General features: G+C 38.3%; 2 protein-coding genes across 3 annotated transcripts in view; one reads left to right on the top strand and one right to left on the bottom strand.

Moving 5' to 3' along the window:
* Positions 1-1,610: 1,610 nt before the first annotated feature.
* Positions 1,611-6,186, bottom strand: LOC130914920 (dynactin subunit 3-like). The gene is made up of 7 exons (XM_057834512.1): positions 6,018-6,186; positions 5,457-5,541; positions 3,622-3,708; positions 3,471-3,554; positions 3,325-3,383; positions 3,169-3,228; positions 1,611-1,907 (listed from the first exon to the last, which is right to left on the bottom strand). Exons 1-7 carry the CDS (start codon positions 6,117-6,119, stop codon positions 1,821-1,823), a joined length of 564 nt encoding a protein of 187 aa, XP_057690495.1. The 5' UTR covers positions 6,120-6,186; the 3' UTR covers positions 1,611-1,820.
* Positions 6,187-6,397: 211 nt separating this feature from the next.
* Positions 6,398-17,723, top strand: part of LOC130914764 (autophagy protein 5-like) — a 75,952-nt gene continuing 64,626 nt past the window's right edge. For both annotated transcript variants that reach the window (XM_057834253.1, XM_057834252.1), the window contains exons 1-6: positions 6,398-6,474; positions 6,920-7,117; positions 7,206-7,333; positions 14,643-14,721; positions 14,789-14,951; positions 15,022-15,116. In XM_057834253.1, the coding sequence (XP_057690236.1) occupies positions 7,010-7,117; positions 7,206-7,333; positions 14,643-14,721; positions 14,789-14,951; positions 15,022-15,116 (573 nt within the window). In that variant the 5' untranslated portion in view covers positions 6,398-6,474; positions 6,920-7,009. The remainder of the gene's footprint in view (positions 6,475-6,919; positions 7,118-7,205; positions 7,334-14,642; positions 14,722-14,788; positions 14,952-15,021; positions 15,117-17,723) is intronic.

Here is a 17,723-nt window from a genome sequence, read left to right as displayed (position 1 = left end):
ATTTTAGCATCTAGTTTAACATGAATTTATAGAAGATAAAATCCAATGTGATAAATTGAGCTATTTTGATTGTGTTTTTCTTGACTTTTTTGCTGTCACTGTTTCAGTATTGTCAATAAAAATATTTATTTTTGCAATATTCTTGTACTACTGGATTATTTTGTTTAGTGCTGCAACGATTACTCGATTAACTTGAGTAATTCGATGAGGGAAAAAAAGCTTAGAATCAAATTTTGGTGCTTCGAGGATTCGTTTGAGTGGAATAATGGTTTGTTTTTAAAGTGTTTGCATTTGGTTTTATTGATTTGGGTGGATAAACTGCCCTCTAATGGCTACATGGCTAGATAAATCTGCTCCCTGTTGAGACCAATATGAAGTTGTTGAGACCAACATGAAGTTGTTCGTTTTTGTTTGAGCAACTAACGATTATTTTGATAATCAATTAATCGGGCAACTAATTGAACGATTGATCTATTATTCGGTATCTTGAAGTTGGTTTAGGCATGTTATAAATAACAATGAAGACAAAATGGATATTTCTTTCAAAAAATATTTTATTAGTTTTCTGACAACTTTAGTCTACAACTATCGATTATTAAATTCGTTGGTAACTAATTAATTAATCAATTTAATCGATTAGTTGTTGCAGCCTGATTAAGATGCTAGTTTAAGCAGTAAAATTGGTAAAAATGTGAATTGTTGTTTTCCTACATAAAAACTGATTTTTGTTCATGTCCAACTTTGAATTTAAGTAATGAAGACATCTGATAATATTTACAACTGGGTTAAGCTAAGCTCTATGTGTTATAATTTCTAGAATTTAGACAAGTTTAAGGTGAAGGTCCTAAACGATTAATTAGTTATCAAAATAGTTGTCGATTAATTTGCTAACTGATTATTTGTCGATTAATCGCTGCACCTATATTGTTAATGCATTCATAATTTAGAGGTATATTTAGCATGTTTTTTGTGGGAATATGTGTTAAGAAGATTTGTTGTTGTTGAAAAGAAAAAAAAAAGTTGGCATTTTATAGCATTTAAGCTAGCGGACTTTTGCTATGCAAGTTGTTCTTTTGTTGTACTTTGATCCTAATTTTTTGTTATACCGTTTGAGGCTCAGCTCAGGCATTTTAAATTTTTATGTCCCTTATCCGATTATTCGAACTAATTAGTTCATCGATTAATCAACTACTAAAATAATCGATAGCTGCAGCCCTAGTTGTCAGCGATCAAATGATACCCTACCAATCAAAATCGATTGGCTGTCTATTACCATCAATGCCAGCCATTGAGTTCAAACTTTAAAATACATTTAAAAAATGTTTAGTTACATGATTTTGATCCTTTTTTTTTTTTTTTTTTTAATATATGAAAGGGGAAGAATCTTGATTCTGTTTAACTTTCAGGTCATCCATCCTGCAGGAACAGTCAAATACAAATTTGTATTTTTATTAACATTTTAATCAACCGCAGTCATGTAGTGACATGTTGTCTTCTCAGGAGACAAACGGAAAGTTCAATGTTTAGTGCAGGTCAGGCGCTAATAGTCTTATGACTGAAGTCGGAATGCGAGTAAATCTAATAACACACTTTTTGGAGTAGCACGTGTAAAAATAAATAAGAGCAGGATGACCAAGTTGTCCCGTGAGGTGAGTAAAATCCTCCAGATGACTGATTAAGAGTCACACGACTTGTGTTTTTTTTTTCTGTCTAGCAACTGCAATCACTGAAAAATGACTTTGGACATTTTGCGTAGTTTGTACAGTTAAAAAGCTACTCAAGTTCAGGTCACATGCCTTCCTCCTCATAATGAGTGTGTGTTACTCCATAGGCCGGATGCCCTTGTCCTCCTCCAGTTTCCTCAGGTTTTTGTCCCATTGGGCGAACTGCTTGGACAGCAGGGACATCTGACAACACAAAAAAGAAGGTTCAAATAAATGTAGCATTTAATATTGCTACTATAATAACATTGCTGTTTTCATCAAGGCTAGCGATACCGAAAATATTTCATAGACGAAAAATGTTTTCGTGACAATAACGTGACCAAATCGAGCTGAAAACGCGACAGTTTTTTGTCATATACAGTGTCCTCCATAATTATTGGCACCCCTGAAAAAGATGTGTTTTTTAGCTTCTAATATATTTTTTTAATTCAAATAATATGGGACCTTAATGGGAAAAAAAAGAAAAATCCAACCTTCAATACAAGTGCATTCATTCAGTGGGGAAAAAAATCCCACATAAAGAAAGAAATATTTCACATCAAATAATGTGTGTCACAATTATTAGCACCCCTGGTGTTAATACTTTGTACAACCCACTTTTGCCAACAAAACAAGGTCTGGGGACTGAGATGGCCATGGGAGGAGCTTGATTTTGTGTCTGGTGAACCATTTCTGTGTAGATTTGGCCATTACCATATGTTTAGGGTCATTGTCTTGCTGAAAGACCCAGTGATGACCCATCTTCAGCTTTCGGGCAGAGGGCAACAGATTTTGATTTAAAATGCCCTGGTATTTCAAAGCATTCATGATGCCATGCACCCCAAGGTTCCCAGGGCCTTTGGATGCGAAACAGCCCCACACCATCACTGACCCACCCCCATACTTCACAGTGGGTATGAGGTGCTTTTCAGCATGCACATCTTTCGTGGCACGCCAGACCCACTTAGAGTGTTTGTTGCCAAAAAGCTCAATCTTGGCCTCATCTGACCAAAGCACACGGTCCCAGTTGAAGCCTGGGACAATGACAGCAAGACAAAGCCCAGTATCATTTCGGTGTCAGGCAACGATGTTGAAGTGCACTGAGGAGCTCCATGTTGTAAAAAGTAGTGATTATTCTTGGCTATTGGTGAATTTAATTGTCCTAACTTACAATTATGCAGGTAAATGATATGTCTAACCATAAGAAACTAATTATATGATAGATCTTAACAATTTAAATAACTGAATTATTGATTTTAAGAAATAATACAACGAAAGGGGTGAAATTTTTAAACTCAAAGTTGCCACAGCTCTGCTTAGCAGTTGTCTTTCGTCACCTCATTCAATACACAAACAATGTTTTATTGTATATTTCAAACACGCTCATTGTTTCTAAATGTTACTTTCTTCATAAAAGCAAACCCTAACTCAATTTTAGCTTCAGACTTGTATAAAAACAAAATACCATTTTGTCATATTCGTCAAAAAGCTGCTTGACTTCCAACGACTGAGCATCCGTCTGGTCCTGAAAAGATTCCATATTGAGGTTTTGTAAGGTGAAACATACAAATAATTTTTAAAAAATGACTTATCCACTTCAGAGTTGGTCTGAATCTTTTACCTGTTGTTTGATATGAATTTGGGACAGACGCTGGAGCTTTGTAGCGTGCTCAGGAACATCTGGAGGCAAACAGGGAAAAAAATCCTAATTACAGTGTATTCACAAATATCAGGGAATCAACAAATAAAATGGCAAGACAACTAAACCTCGGATGTAGGTGCTCTCCAGCATTGGCTGCAGGTTGCTAATCTGCTCCAGCAAAGCAGCGTGGGAGAGCAGGAAGTCCTCCTCTGTGTTCACAAACACATGTTACTCAGTTAAAATATTTTCCATGTGCTTGAATTATTTATTCCTCACCAGCGAGGATAAACTCCAGCTTCATGGTGTCGGGCACAGCGATGTGATCGGTGAATTGCGGGTCCAAGTACTTCATCAGGTCCTCAACTGCACATAAAAGCAATTATCTTATCGTAATAAGATACATACATTGGTATGAAAAAGTATCTTAACCTTTCGGAAATTCTCACATTTCTGCACAAAATCACTATCAAATGTAATCTGATCTTTGTAAAATCACACAGATGAAAAAACACTTAAAAAAAAAAAAAAAATATATATATATACATATACAGTATATATTTTAATATAATATCGCAATATATCTCACCCCCCCACCAAAAATCGCAGCAATAGTTTTTTTCCAATATCTTTCAGGCCTAATACAAACAATTTAAGAAGGGGGAAAATAATTAAGTGAACCCTCTGCCTTAGGAGACTTAAAGAGCAATTGAAACCAATTTTTACCAAACATTTTAAGTCAGGTGTGTGCCCAATCACTGATGAGTAGTTTAAAGTTGCCCTGACCACTATAAAACACACACCCGGAAAGGAATGTCTTAATGAGAAACATTGTCTGATGTGCATTATGGCTTGGTCAAAAGAGCTGTCTCAAGACCAGCGATCAAGGATTGTTGATTCGTATCAAGCTGGTAAAGGATACAAAACCATCTCTAAAAGTCTGGATGTTCATCAATCGACAGTCAGAGAAGTTGTCTACAAATGGAGAGAAATTGCCACTGTTGCTTCTCTCCCAAGGAGTCGCCGTCCACCAAAGATGACACCAAGATTTCAGTGCAGAATACTCAGAGAGGTAAAAAAGAACCCTTGAGTGTCTGATAAAGACTTACAGAAATCATTGGCACAGTCCAAAATCTCTGTGCACACATCAACTCCATGTAAAACTATGGCCAAGAATGGTGTTCATGGAAAGACTCAACCAAGGAAGCCACTGCTGTCTAAAAAACACATTGTTGCTCGTTTAATGTTCACAAAAAGGCACTTGGACACTCCACAGAAGTTTTGTGGACTGATGAAACCAAAGTTGAATTGTTTGAGAGTAACACACAACGTCATGTGTGAAGGAAAAATGGAACAGCTCACCAACATCAACACCTCCTCCCCACCCTGCGTGAAGCATGGTGGAGGGAGCATCATGATTTCAGGATGATTTGCTACCTCAGGGCCTGGACAACTTGCAATCATTAATGGAAGAATGAATTCAAACGTTTTGCAGGAAAACCTGATACCGTCAATTGAAGCTAAAAAGAGGATGGATACTGCAACAAAACAATGATCCAAAACACAAAATTAAATCAACTTCATAATGGTTTCAGAAGAACAAAATACACGTTCTGGAGTGGCCAAGTCAAAGTCCAGACTTGAACCCCATTGAGATTCTTTGGCATGACTTAAAGACAGCAATTCATGCTAGACATCCCAGGAATCTGACTGAACTTCAGCAGTTTTGTAGAGAAGAATGGGCCAAGATTAGTCTTGATCGATGTGGCAGACGGATCTGCAGCTACAGGAAGCATCTGGTTGAAGTTATTGCTGCCAAAGGGGGGGGGGGGCACAAAATATTAAATGTGATCGTTCACTTACTTATTTTTCCCCCTTCTGTCATTGTTTTCATACTACCCTCATTAAAATACGAAAACCTATAAATGTTTGGGTGGTTTTGGTTAAAGCAGACACCGTTTTTTCATCTGTGTGATTTTGACAAAGGTCCGATCACATTTGAGGATTTTATGCAGAAACGTGAGAAATTCCAAAAAGGTTCAGATACTTTTTCCTTCCACTGTAAATACAGTACAGTATTACGAATATATCTCTTATTTTATAATTTGACCCACTTTTCTTGTGAAGAATCTTGACTCGCTCTCTCTTGTTGGCCGTGTTCGTCAGGTCGGCCTGGATTCTGGCTAGAGCCTCTGCACACTGCAAAAAAAAAAAGGACACTACGTAACTCATTGGCTGCCATGGATAAAACATGATCATTCACTGCCAGCACTCTCAAAGCATGCACACACCACACAAAAACCTTCACTGTTATGGCGAGAGCATATGATTGCCTCAAGCCACAAGTGTGTCATCTTAGCTTTTATAATGCTAAAATGAATTAAAGTAGATCTTTACATCCCAACATATACTTTAACAGTCGTTTAAACACACTTCAGGGTATAAACCTCCAGTTTAAAAATACAAATTACTTGAAAGTGGCCAGCTCAGTACTAATTTATATAAAATATACATAATAACACAAAACAGATACATACATACACCAGTTATGTACAAATATGACTTTTACGAATTAATGTACACGATAACACAGTATAAATCCAGTGCTGTAATAGGAAAATAGCTAGGCTATGGTTAGCGTCTTAGCTCGACCACACCTATAAATAAAAACTAACCTTTAAAGGTTTCGCATTTTTATTTCTTCTTTCTCCATATATGTGATTCTCCAAAGCCTGAAGGCGCATTTCCACGTTATCTATCGAATCTTTCTTGTCCATCTCCGAAGCTTTCTTTCCTAAATTCGTTGGCCAAAACAGTGCCCACTCGCTTACGTATTTTACATTCGTCGAGCCACAGACGCGTATTGATGACGTATTTCACAGCGTTTCAATATTTTTATCCAGAATTTTAAATATTCCACCCCATTATTTCTTAACATCACTTATTATTGTGTATAATTTTTAAAATACATTTTTCTTCTTCAAAAAAATGAAAAGAAGAAATAAAAACATTGCGGAGTTTACAGGTGTCGCTGTTGTTCCCGAACTCTTCTTCGGCTGTCAGTCAGCTGGGACTAAAAACATTAGCTAAACACTTCTTCACTTCCACTAGACCGCAAAAACACATATTAAAGTAGGTTTTCTAACTTTTCTACAAATTTGTGAAATGTCAGTTTGTCGTGTAAAAAAATACTAAAAGCCAAGCTTGATACGTTTAGTTGTTCCATCAAAATACTTCCGTGTTGCCTTTCGATAGGCGTGCTAGCTAGCTAGCTGTCATGTTCACGCAAGTTTGTGCTGTTTGGTGGATCTTAAGCGTAATAATGGGGTACAATTCCACCAGAGACGCAGTTTCATTTCTATGGGGTTTTTTTGTATGCTTTAACTCCTTTTAAATATTTACGTTTTATTGTATTGTCCAAAAATACACTTGGTAATGACTCTTAATTCACTTGCTCTGGGGGGGGGGAAATGCTGGTAAACCCAAAAAGAACAGCTGCTCTGGGAAAATTGTCATTAAGGTCTGGTGCAACAGCCTCAATAATTCCTAATTTGCTTCTCTGTGTTATTCACAACAGGAAGCTGTGTGCTTCTAGACTTCCGACTTCTACCTGCGAGACGTCCAGTCTTTATGAGCCACTGGAAGAAGCAACAGGAAAAACCGCAACATGGCAGATGACAAAGACGTGCTAAGAGACGTCTGGTTCGGCCGGATCCCTGCTTGCTTCACCCTCAATCAGGACGAGGAGACGGAGAGGGAAGCTGAGCCTTATTATGTACGTCTTACATTCGTCAACGAATATCATGTCATTTTGATCGATCCAATGTGGAAGTAGGGAACATTGAACCTCTAAATTTCCACAGCTGCTGTTGCCCAGGGTGAGCTACCTCACGCTAGTCACCGACAAGGTAAAAAAGCACTTCCTAAAAGTGATGAGGGCCGAGGACGCGGGGGAGATGTGGTTCGAATATGAAGGGACGCCACTCAAATGGTAAGGGAACCAAGTTGTAGCCTGGCATGTCATTCTCAGAAATTCTTAAATGTAAGAAGAAATGACAGGCTGTTCACAAGTAATGTTAAAAACCAACCTTATAACTTTATTTTTTCACAATGTAGTCACAATTTTTCTGTTATACCACAAAAAAAGTCAATTCTTTCAGTTCCTTACCTTATGCCACACCCGAGCTTGCAGACGCTTCAATGTACAGAAGTCCTTGGGTCACGATGTCCTCGACCTACGATGTTATGACTTTACTCGTGCCTCGTCCACTACTAATTCCCTAGCGCCATAGTTTCTGTGCTGTCTATCTGCTTGTCTGTGTTTGCGCGCCGACAGTATCTTTGCCTTTTTCGTCCTTTTTTTTCTTTTCTTCACATTATAGACCTTAAGAAGAAAAGCTGGGTCTTCTAGCATCAGCCAAAAGAATAACTATTACTATTGAAATGAAGCTTAACATCATAAAAAGAACAGTGAAAGGAGAGAAATATATGGTCCAATGCACATCTGTAGAGATGAGATGCGTTCAGACCAAAATCAAACCGTTGCGTGAATACGCATCGCTCGAGAATGCAGTTTTGTGTTGTTGGAATTTGACCTCTTGGCCAGATTCCCGGAATCACGCCAGCCGAAATGCTTGGACAGAGCTACAGCAATTCCAACGACTCAGGCAGGCAAGACTCCAAGAAACCGACCAAAAGGCCAAACTTCACGCGTTCACATTAGTTTTAAACCCATGTACTGACTCCATTTTAAAAGCTGGAAAAAGGCTTCCAAAGGAGAGCGACACAGTCCAATGCACATCTGCAAAGATGAGATGCGTTCAGACCAAAGTTAAACCGTCGTCTGAATAGGCCTCCCTTGCCAAATGCAGTTTTGAGTTGTTGGAATTTGACTTCTTGGCCAGATTGCCGTAATCACACCAGCTGGACCGCCGGGACAGCACTACCACAATTCCAACCACCCGGGCCAGCAAGACTCCGACAACCCGGCCAAAAGGCCAAACTTAATGCGTTCACATTAGTTTTAAACCCTTGTACTGATTCCATTTTAAAAGCTAGAAAAAGGCTTCGAAAGGAGAGAGACACAGTCCTATGCACATCGGTAAAGATGAGATGCGTTCAGACCAAAGTTAAACCGTCGTGTGAATACGCCTCGCTCGCCAAATGCGGTTTTGTGTTGTTGGAGTCTGACCTCCAGGCCAGATTGCCGGAATCACACCAGCTGGACCGCCGGGACAGCACTACCACAATTCCAACCACCCGGGCCAGCGAGACCCGACAACCCGGCCAAAAGGCCAAACGTCACACGTTCACATTAGTTTTAAACCCTTGTACTGATTCCATTTTAAAAGCTAGAAAAAGGCTTCGAAAGGAGAGAGACACAGTCCTATGCACATCGGTAAAGATGAGATGCATTCAGACCAAAGTTAAACCGTCGTGTGAATATGCCTCGCTCGCCAAATGCGGTTTTGTGTTGTTGGAGTCTGACCTCCTGGCCAGATTGCCGGAATCACGCCAGCCGAACCACCGGGACAGCACTAGCGCAATTCCAAAGACCTGGGCCGACGAGGCTCCGACAACCCAGGCAAAAGGCCGAACTTCGCGTGTTCACCGTAATTCTAACCCCTTGTACTGACTTCATTTTAAAAGCTAGAAAAAGGCTTCAAACCACAAGTTGACAATTTATTCCAAGTCAACAGCAATCATTCAGCAAGGAAAAACAGCAAAGGGACCCAGGCAAGGAGGACTGCATCCAGAGTCACCATATCACAAAAGATTCCTGAAAAAAGCCGCGCTAGCTAAAGAATTCAGTTTTTTGAAGGCTCTAGTGAGGTGGGACTGTGGTCCGGGAAAAGAGTGTGTTTGGGTGCTGTTTAGAGTAATTTTCTGTTGCAGGTTGGGCCGATGAGTCCATGTGTCACAGTTGCCAAGGCAACCAGTTTCAGATTTTATCCAGTCTCTGCGCGGAGTGTTCAAATTCTCAGCCGTAGAATATTCTTGTTATCAGGCGTTCCATGTGGCAAAACCGGATGTCCTGCCGTTTATTCTGGACTGTCCAGAACAGCTGATTGCGGGATTGTCTTTAGGTCTTTGGGCTTTTAGATGTCTTGCCAATCACCTTCTTGTCAGCATCAGTCTCACTCTGTCAGCTGCATGGTGTTGGGCTTCCGTGGTCAGAAGGCGTCCAGTATCTGTTATGCCCTTATCGGGCCGTTGTCTTGGTGCTGCAATTTCCAATCATTCCAAGTCCGTAATCTCAAATATATTCCGCTTGTTTTTCTCAAATAGCATTTACATCATCGTTAATTTCATATTGGATGTATTTAGAGCTGTCCCGACTAGTCGACATAGTCGACGTCATCGATGACGTAAATCCGTCGCCGAGCACAACATCCCGTCGACGGTTAATGAAGGGTTAAAAAAAAAATACATGCGTGGAAAGTTCAGAATGTCGGATGCTCTGTATGCAAGCGGGGAAAGCGGCACAAAGCCAAAAAAAGCGCACCAGAGTGTCCAAAACATTGACTTATTTCAAAGAAACAACGGAGGGTACTCTTCTGTCCTGTCTGTTCAATGCCAAGCTTGGCTGCACGTCGGCCGTGAATAAACACCTCAAGCGCCGTCACCGTTTGTATTTTTTTTTTTTTTTTTTCATTTTTTGTACACCAGAGTGTGCTGTCGCCTTACTGAATCATAATGTTTCATTGACAATGGGCCTATAAGTGCTATTAGTATTGTCCTTAATGCTAACTGAAAGGTTTATTTCATGTTATGGTTTATTTTATGGTATAGAAAATTCTATAAGGTTAAAAGGTCATAAATATATACAGAATATACAGTGATTGCACTCAAGGGAGAGATTGTCAATGATAAGGTAATAAATTAAGGTAAAGGCAAGTCATTGATATATAAATAAGGTTTCAAAGGAAAAAGGTGAAAAGTTTTTGTTAATTTCTAATTGTGTTGTTTTATTTGTGTGCACCATAGCTCTTACGGTGTGATTACATCAAGGATGGAATAAAAGTTGTAAACCATCAGTTTAAGAGACCACCTTTTCAATCAGGGATGCTACACTAGTAAATTCTATCAGCATTTGAACTAATTGTTTATTTGTGATTTATTATTATTTATGTGTTTATGTGTACTTCAATAAATAATTTAAGTGTTCCAATATGTTTTTTGTGAATTGATAAGCGTCAACAAAGATTTCATTGCTAAATTAGTAAACAAAAACAATTAAAAAAAATTTTTTTTTAATTATTAGATTAGTCGACTAATCGTAAAAATAGTCGGCTGACTAATCGGGAGAAAATTAGTCGTTTGGGACAGCCCTAGATGTATTTAGGGCTGCAGCTATCGATTATTTTAGTAGTCGATTAGTCGATGAACCAGTGAGTTCGAATAATCGAGTAATCGGATGAGGAACATGAAAAATTAAAATACCTGAGCTGAGCCTTAACGGTATATAGAAATATATGCAGATCCAAGTACAACAAAAGAACAACTGGCTAACTTACATAGCAGAAGTCCGCTATCTTAAATGCTATGAAATGCTAACGTTTTTTTACAATGCTCTTAACAAATGGTTCACATATTCCCACAAAAAAAAAAAAAAAACGGCTAAATATGCCTATAAACTAAATTATGAATGCATAAAAAACATTCTCTCAAACAAAAACTTATGTTGATCTTAACAGGGAGCAGTTGGATTCAGCCATGTGAAATTAGGCAGACCAGAGGGCAGTGTATCCACCCTAATCAATAAAACTAAATGCAAACACTTTAAAAATAAACCATTACAACGCCACTTTAATTAAACGAATGCTCGAAGCAATAAAATTTAATTCGAATATTTTTTTCTAATCGAATACTCGAGTTAATCGATTAATCGTTGCAGCACTAGATGTGTTAGAGTAATACAAATAGTCAAACAGTAAATATGGGTAAGGATACCTTTCAGTGTTTACACAGACCTTACGTTGCCAACAGTCAAAGTCAAACAACTTTTGTTTCATGTAACCTAAAAATCAGGACAGTAATGTAATGAATCGGGAGGCATGTATGCTTCATGTTGCAATGTTGATGTGCTGAGTGCTATGTTTTCTTGGCAGTCCATAAACACACCGCATGTCAGACTGGAATGAGAGATGCAGAGGTGGCCGAGTTGGCTGTTTCATTTTTCAATAGTCATGTTCCGTGCTTTTGGTGGTAAATAAACCATTGGACAACTCTCAGCAATAATAGTAGATAAAGCATTTTATTTTTCCATTTTCATGCACCGGTATTTTACTTTTATTACTCGGTCGTAACTTAAGGACTCACTCTACAGGTAGTCCCCTGCTTACGAAAGTTCCGTTCCTACGCTGGTGACGTAACCCGAATTTTCACATGAGTTGGAATTAATCCTTTAAATCACTTAAATAACTCCCAAATCTCAAAATAGCTATCCAAGAACATGTATTATTCGTCATTGTACCGTCCTCGCCAAGACATTGGAGGTAAGTCCTACCTAGTAGGGTTGTTCCAATCATGTTTTTTTGCTCCCGAGCCGATCCCGATCGTTTTAGTTTGAGTATCTGCCGATCCCGATATTTCCCGATCTGATTGCTTATTTTTTTGCTCCCGATTCAATTCCAATCATTCCCGATAATTTTTCCCGATCATATACATTTTGCGAATGCATTAAGAAAAAAATGAATAAAACTCGGACGAATATATACATTCAACATACAGTACATGAGTACTGTATTTGTTTATCATGACAATAAATCCTCAAGATGGCATTTATATTATTAACATTCTTTCTGTGAGAGGGATCCATGGATAGAAAGACTTGTAATTCTTAAAGGATAAATGTTACTTTGTATATTGTGACAAAATATTGCCATCTAGTGTAATTGTTGAGCTTTCAGTAAATGATACTATAGCCATTTAACTGTTCTGCCCAAATGCATGATGGGAAGTGCAACCATGACTGTGCGTAGTGGCACCAATTGATATATTTTCTCTGCGTTGGGAAATAACATAGGGCGTTAAGAAAAAGATCAACTACTACCTTTCTTCCCCACAGTTCTGCCCACGATACTTCTAATTGTTGAGAGAGGGATTGCAAGGCTTTAGCCTATTAAAAAAAGGCTCCAAAGACTACCAAAATTCACTCTATTAATTTTACACTGCCTTTTAGCTTTGTATATAGGTAAAACGGTAGTGATGGCCAAATGAAGCCTCATGAAGCAATGAAGCTTTGCAGCCAATTGGTTTGCACATGTAGCAAAGCTTCATGGTGCTTCATTTACCCTATGGTGCCATCAAGTGGTCTAGAAGCCCAAGAGGTCAACATTGTTAAGAATTCAATGGCTTAAGACAAAGATATGAATGTGCTTGTGTTAGTAATTTAGTATGTGAACAAAATACAACAAGTGCTAAGGGTAATTTGTTATTCATTTTTATTTAGAAATAATAGCTTTCCCACAGTGGCTGGCTTTAAACAGTTTCTATTTTTTTGGGAAAATATTTCACCAGCTTTAGAAAATATTCTTTCACAAGGCACAAATGAAGCTGGGGTGCAGAGAAATGTGTGAGTGCCAGTTTATATAAATTTGGGTAGGTATTCTTTTGTGCCTCCCAGTACATTAATGGATTGTTCATTCTGTTGATGTTTGGTTCAGATAGGTACACACACACACTCACATTTATATTAAAGTAGTTTTTCTCCCTTACCTTATTGAAAGCAATCAAATCAAAATGTTCCCATACAGGGGAGGATCGCTCTTTTCACGCAGGTTCCATCACAAGCAAAGGACAAGACTCGAAAAAAGATTGCACCGGTTGCACTGCTGCGCACAGATGTAACAAATACAGGAGCCCGAAATCCACAAAATGTGAGATAACAGGCGATCGCCATTGCGTTTTGCAACCAATTTATACCGTAGTCTGTCCTGTTTTTGCAATATGCGCCAAACGTTGGATCACTTCCGAAGCACTCACAAGATTCAGCCGGCCGCCGCCGGCCGCCAGCAAGGCTTCCCACGTCATCATTTCCGGGTTTTGCCTAAATGAAGCGCGCCTCGCTACAAGCTTCGTGGAAACCCCCCTCCCATTACTCGATACAAGCTTCGGAACCTCGGCTCATTTCGTCCCATCACTATAAAACGGCACCATTATAGATTGAACGCGACAATGCGTGAGTGGGTCGTGCAGCGAATATTTTAACGAGATTAATTAAAAAAAAATTAATTACCGCTGTTAATGCGATAATTTTGATAACTGTACTTTAAGCCAAAACTAAAGACTCTGGATGAGTGTAAGACATTTAGTCTTTAACGTTAAATACAATTAGAAAGCGATTTAATAAAAAAAAAAATATATATATATATATATATATATATATATATATATATTTAAAAAAGGCATGTCCGATATTTTTTTTGCCGATTCCGATACTTTGAAAATGACGTGATCGGACCCGATCGATCGGGACATCTTTACTAGCTAGACAGCGAGCTAAGCTAATTATGATGTCAGACATCCGTGTGGTTTGCTGCTCATGATACCCACACTTGCACAATGAAACTAAAAATGAAATAAAATCCGTTTTATCTTCAATAACAGCAATTCAAATTTGCGTTTATAACTAGCTGCTGATACAGCAGTAAAAATCCACAAAACGATTAGCATGTATCGGTTAGCGTCCGCTTATCATCAAAAACAATTACATAAACTCGCCCTAAATATTTGACCAATGTTGAAAACGCACAATAAACAATGCGAAAGGTGTTGTATACAGGTGTCATCTCTGTGGATCCTTCACAAGCAACAAATGTGCGCGCAGGCTTGCAGGTTTTCCCCTCTCTCTTTCATTTGGCTCCGCGACTTCTTCGTGCGTGCGCTCTTCTTCGTGTGCGCAAATACGTTTTTTCGTGTGTACATGCGCTCTTTTTCGTGTGTTGAAGTACTACCTGCTCTGTGCTTCCTGTGACAAAATAAAAGCATGCGTCACAAAACAAAAGTCAAGATTTTTTTTTTTTTTTAAAAACTGCTGGAGACAAAGTAGCGGACGAGACTAAGGTGTCGTAAAGTTGAAATCAAGTAAGTTTGGTACGTCGTAACTCGGGGACTGCTAGTACATGTACTGTCATAATTGAAGGTTTCATTAATACCAGCATTATCCACAAGGTGTCCGTACGGTCTAGCCAAACTTTGAGTCCGTCATAGTCTCTGTAGTTTCAATAAATACAAATGATAGACTAAATGTAGATTTACTGGTCCAAAATAAAACCTTGTGTTCTCCCTAATTTCAGGCACTATCCAATTGGAGTTCTATTTGACCTCCACGCCTCCAACTCTGTCTTGCCGTGGAGCATCACAGTCCACTTTAAGGTAAGCCCTTTAAAATCACCAATTGAATTTGTCATTCCTGATCCTCCCAAACTCATTCTTTTTTCAGAACTTTCCAAGCCAAGACCTTCTCCACTGCCCGTCTAGCTCAGTTGTGGAGGCCCACTTCATGTCCAGCATCAAGGAGGCTGACGCACTCAAACACAAGAGCCAAGTCGTCAACGACATGCAGAAGAAGGATCACAAGCAGCTTTGGATGGGTCTGCAGAACGGTGAGGAACTTGAAAAATCCCACCGACAGGCTTTAGTTTGACTCATGTGATCATATTCTTGTTGCGTCAGATAAGTTTGAGCAGTTCTGGGCCATGAACAGGAAACTGATGGAGTATCCCACTGAGGAGGCCGGATTCAGATACATCCCCTTCAGGATATACCAGGTCAGTAACATCAACAAAAACAAAAATGATATAGGATGATTGGAAATTAATGTTCTTAAATTTATGGCCCATGGGCTAACTGTGGCCCGTTGCCCAGTTTTTATTGGCCCTCAGCAAATGATGCAAATATCATTGAATATGGTCTGCACAAGAAGCTTACATTCAGCCTACATTGTGTTGCATTTCTCAGCTTTAACACTAAACAGAGCTAGTCACTTAAACAGTGTCTCTCCATTTGCTCAGGGTAAAACTGACATGTTGAAATCAATGAAGGAAACCATAGAATTTAAAGTTTCAGTAGCGTAGATTTAAGTATACATTGCGGTATCCTCATACAGTACCTCTGAATTATTTTGTTGCTTGTAGCCTTTAACTCATTCATTGTCGTGGACAGTTATAGACATCAAATTCATTTAACCTGTGAGGGCTGGTATTAGGGCTGCAGCTATCGATTTTTTTTTAGTAGTCGATTAATCTATCAACTAGTTAGTTTGAATAATCGTGTAATCGGATTAGGAACATTTAATGCATGATGTAAAACAAAAGGCATGTTCCGATCATGTTTTTTTGCTCCCGATCCGATCCCGATCGTTTTAGTTTGAGTATCTGCCGATCCCGATATTTCCCGATCCGATTGCTTTTTTTTGCTCCCGATTCAATTCCAATCAGTCCCGATCATATACATTTTGGCAATGCATTAAGAAAAAAATGAATAAAACTCAGACGAATATATACATTCAACATACAGTACATAAGTACTGTATTTGTTTATTGTGACAATAAATCGTCAAGATGGCATTTACATTATTAACATTCTTTCTGTGAGAGGGATCCACGGATAGAAAGACTTGTAATTCTTAAAGGATAAATGTGACTTTTTATATTGTGACTAAATATTGCCATCTAGTGTATTTGTTGAGCTTTCAGTAAATGATACTGCAGCCATTTAACTTCTACCCAAATGCATGATGGGAAGTGCAACCATGACTGTGCTTAGGGGCACCAATTGATATATTTTCTCTGCGTTGGGAAAGAACATAGGGTGTTAAGAAAATGATCAACCACTACCTTTTTTCCCCACATTGCCTCCCACGTTATTTTTAATTGCTAAGAGAGGTATTGTGAGGCTTTAGCCACATATAAATGGCTCCAAAGGCTGTCAAAATTCTCTATACTCATTATACGCTGCCTTTTAGCGCTATCTATAGGTAAAACGGCGTCTTTATAGATTGAACGCGACAATGCGTGAGTGAGTCGTGCAGCGCATGCGTTAATTACTTAACGCGATTAATTTAAAAAAATTAATTACTGCCGTTGACGCAATAAATTTGATAGCCCTACTTTAAGCCAAAACTACTCTGGATGAGTGTAAGACATTTTGTCTGTAATGTTAAATACAATTAGAAAATGATTTAAATAAAAAAAAATTGAAAAAAGGCATGTCAGATATTTTTTTGCCGATTCCGTCGATCGATTGGGACATCTTTACTTGCTAAGATTGCACTTTCAAAAGAGCATTAAATGCGAATACAAAATACAATTCTCGAGTGTTTTTTTTCCAAACTGTTCAGGATTGCACTTTCATTTAAAAATAAAACATAATACCGTATTGGCCTGAATATAAGACCGAGAATGTAGAAGAAGAATGAAGAATGTAGGACCCCTCTTTTTCAAGACTCAAGTTTGAAAAAAGACTTTTTGAACACCAAATTTATTTTTATACAGAAAATAATTACAGTACATCCGAAACAAATGATTATAACAATATATTTGAGAGAAAAAGCATGTTATTTTGCCTTATTCAAATCTTAATATCTGAACATTTAAATATGTAAACTAAAGTGTAATCAAATTCGTAAATGAATGGCTTCTGGTTTTTGAAATGTAAATAAACCAATCTATTGTGATAAAGCAACAAAAGTACAATAACTGCATTAACCATCAAAGTGAGGTCTAACTGTAACTGTAGTCTTGATACAAATCAGAATAAGGAAAAACATTTCAATAAAATAATGCAAAATGGTTAAACTTGAGAGTAGCTGAGATCTGTCATGACAGAACATTACTCCTCAAGTTCAGCATTCGCTTCAATGATATCTGGCGCCATCTAGCGTCATGAATGGGTATAATGTCTAGACCGAGAATACAAGACGACTCCCACTTTTTCAGTCTTATTTCAATGCAAAAAACACCATCTTATATTCAGGCCAATACGGTACCTGCATTCAGTCTCAAACGGTATAAAAAAATAAATAAATTAGGATGTAAGTACAACAAAAGAACAATTGGCTACCTTGCATAGCAAAAGTCTGCTATCTTAAATGCTATAAAATGCTAACTTTTTTTTTGACAATGCTCTTAACAAATCGTTCAAACACATATTCCCACAAAAAGAGACTAAATATTAAGCCTGTTGCAATATGCAATAATTCCATTTATCGCGCGATATATAAAAATGAAGGCGGTAAATTTTCCGCTGCGATTTATCGCCTCGCGTGCACGTGTATGTGCGCGTGCGGCAGACGTCCTGTTAAAAGTTTGTTACCAACTGCGCAAAATGCATCTTCGTTCCAGGTCCGGCAAAAACTAGCGCCGAAGCTAATCGTT

Source organism: Corythoichthys intestinalis, chromosome 4, assembly GCF_030265065.1.
Source record: "Corythoichthys intestinalis isolate RoL2023-P3 chromosome 4, ASM3026506v1, whole genome shotgun sequence".
Taxonomy (NCBI): Eukaryota; Metazoa; Chordata; class Actinopteri; order Syngnathiformes; family Syngnathidae; genus Corythoichthys; species Corythoichthys intestinalis.
This window is presented reverse-complemented; position numbering and strand designations above follow the sequence as displayed.

Excerpts from the sequence above, each read along its gene's own strand:
- LOC130914920 (XM_057834512.1), bottom strand. The coding sequence starts at position 6,119 with ATGGACAAGAAAGATTCGATAGATAACGTGGAAATGCGCCTTCAGGCT. Across the intron at positions 3,709-5,456 it reads CAAGATTCTTCACAAGAAAA|TTGAGGACCTGATGAAGTAC; the intron begins GTGGGTCAAATT and ends TTTTATGTGCAG. Across the intron at positions 3,384-3,470 it reads GGAGAGCACCTACATCCGAG|ATGTTCCTGAGCACGCTACA; the intron begins GTTTAGTTGTCT and ends GTTTGCCTCCAG.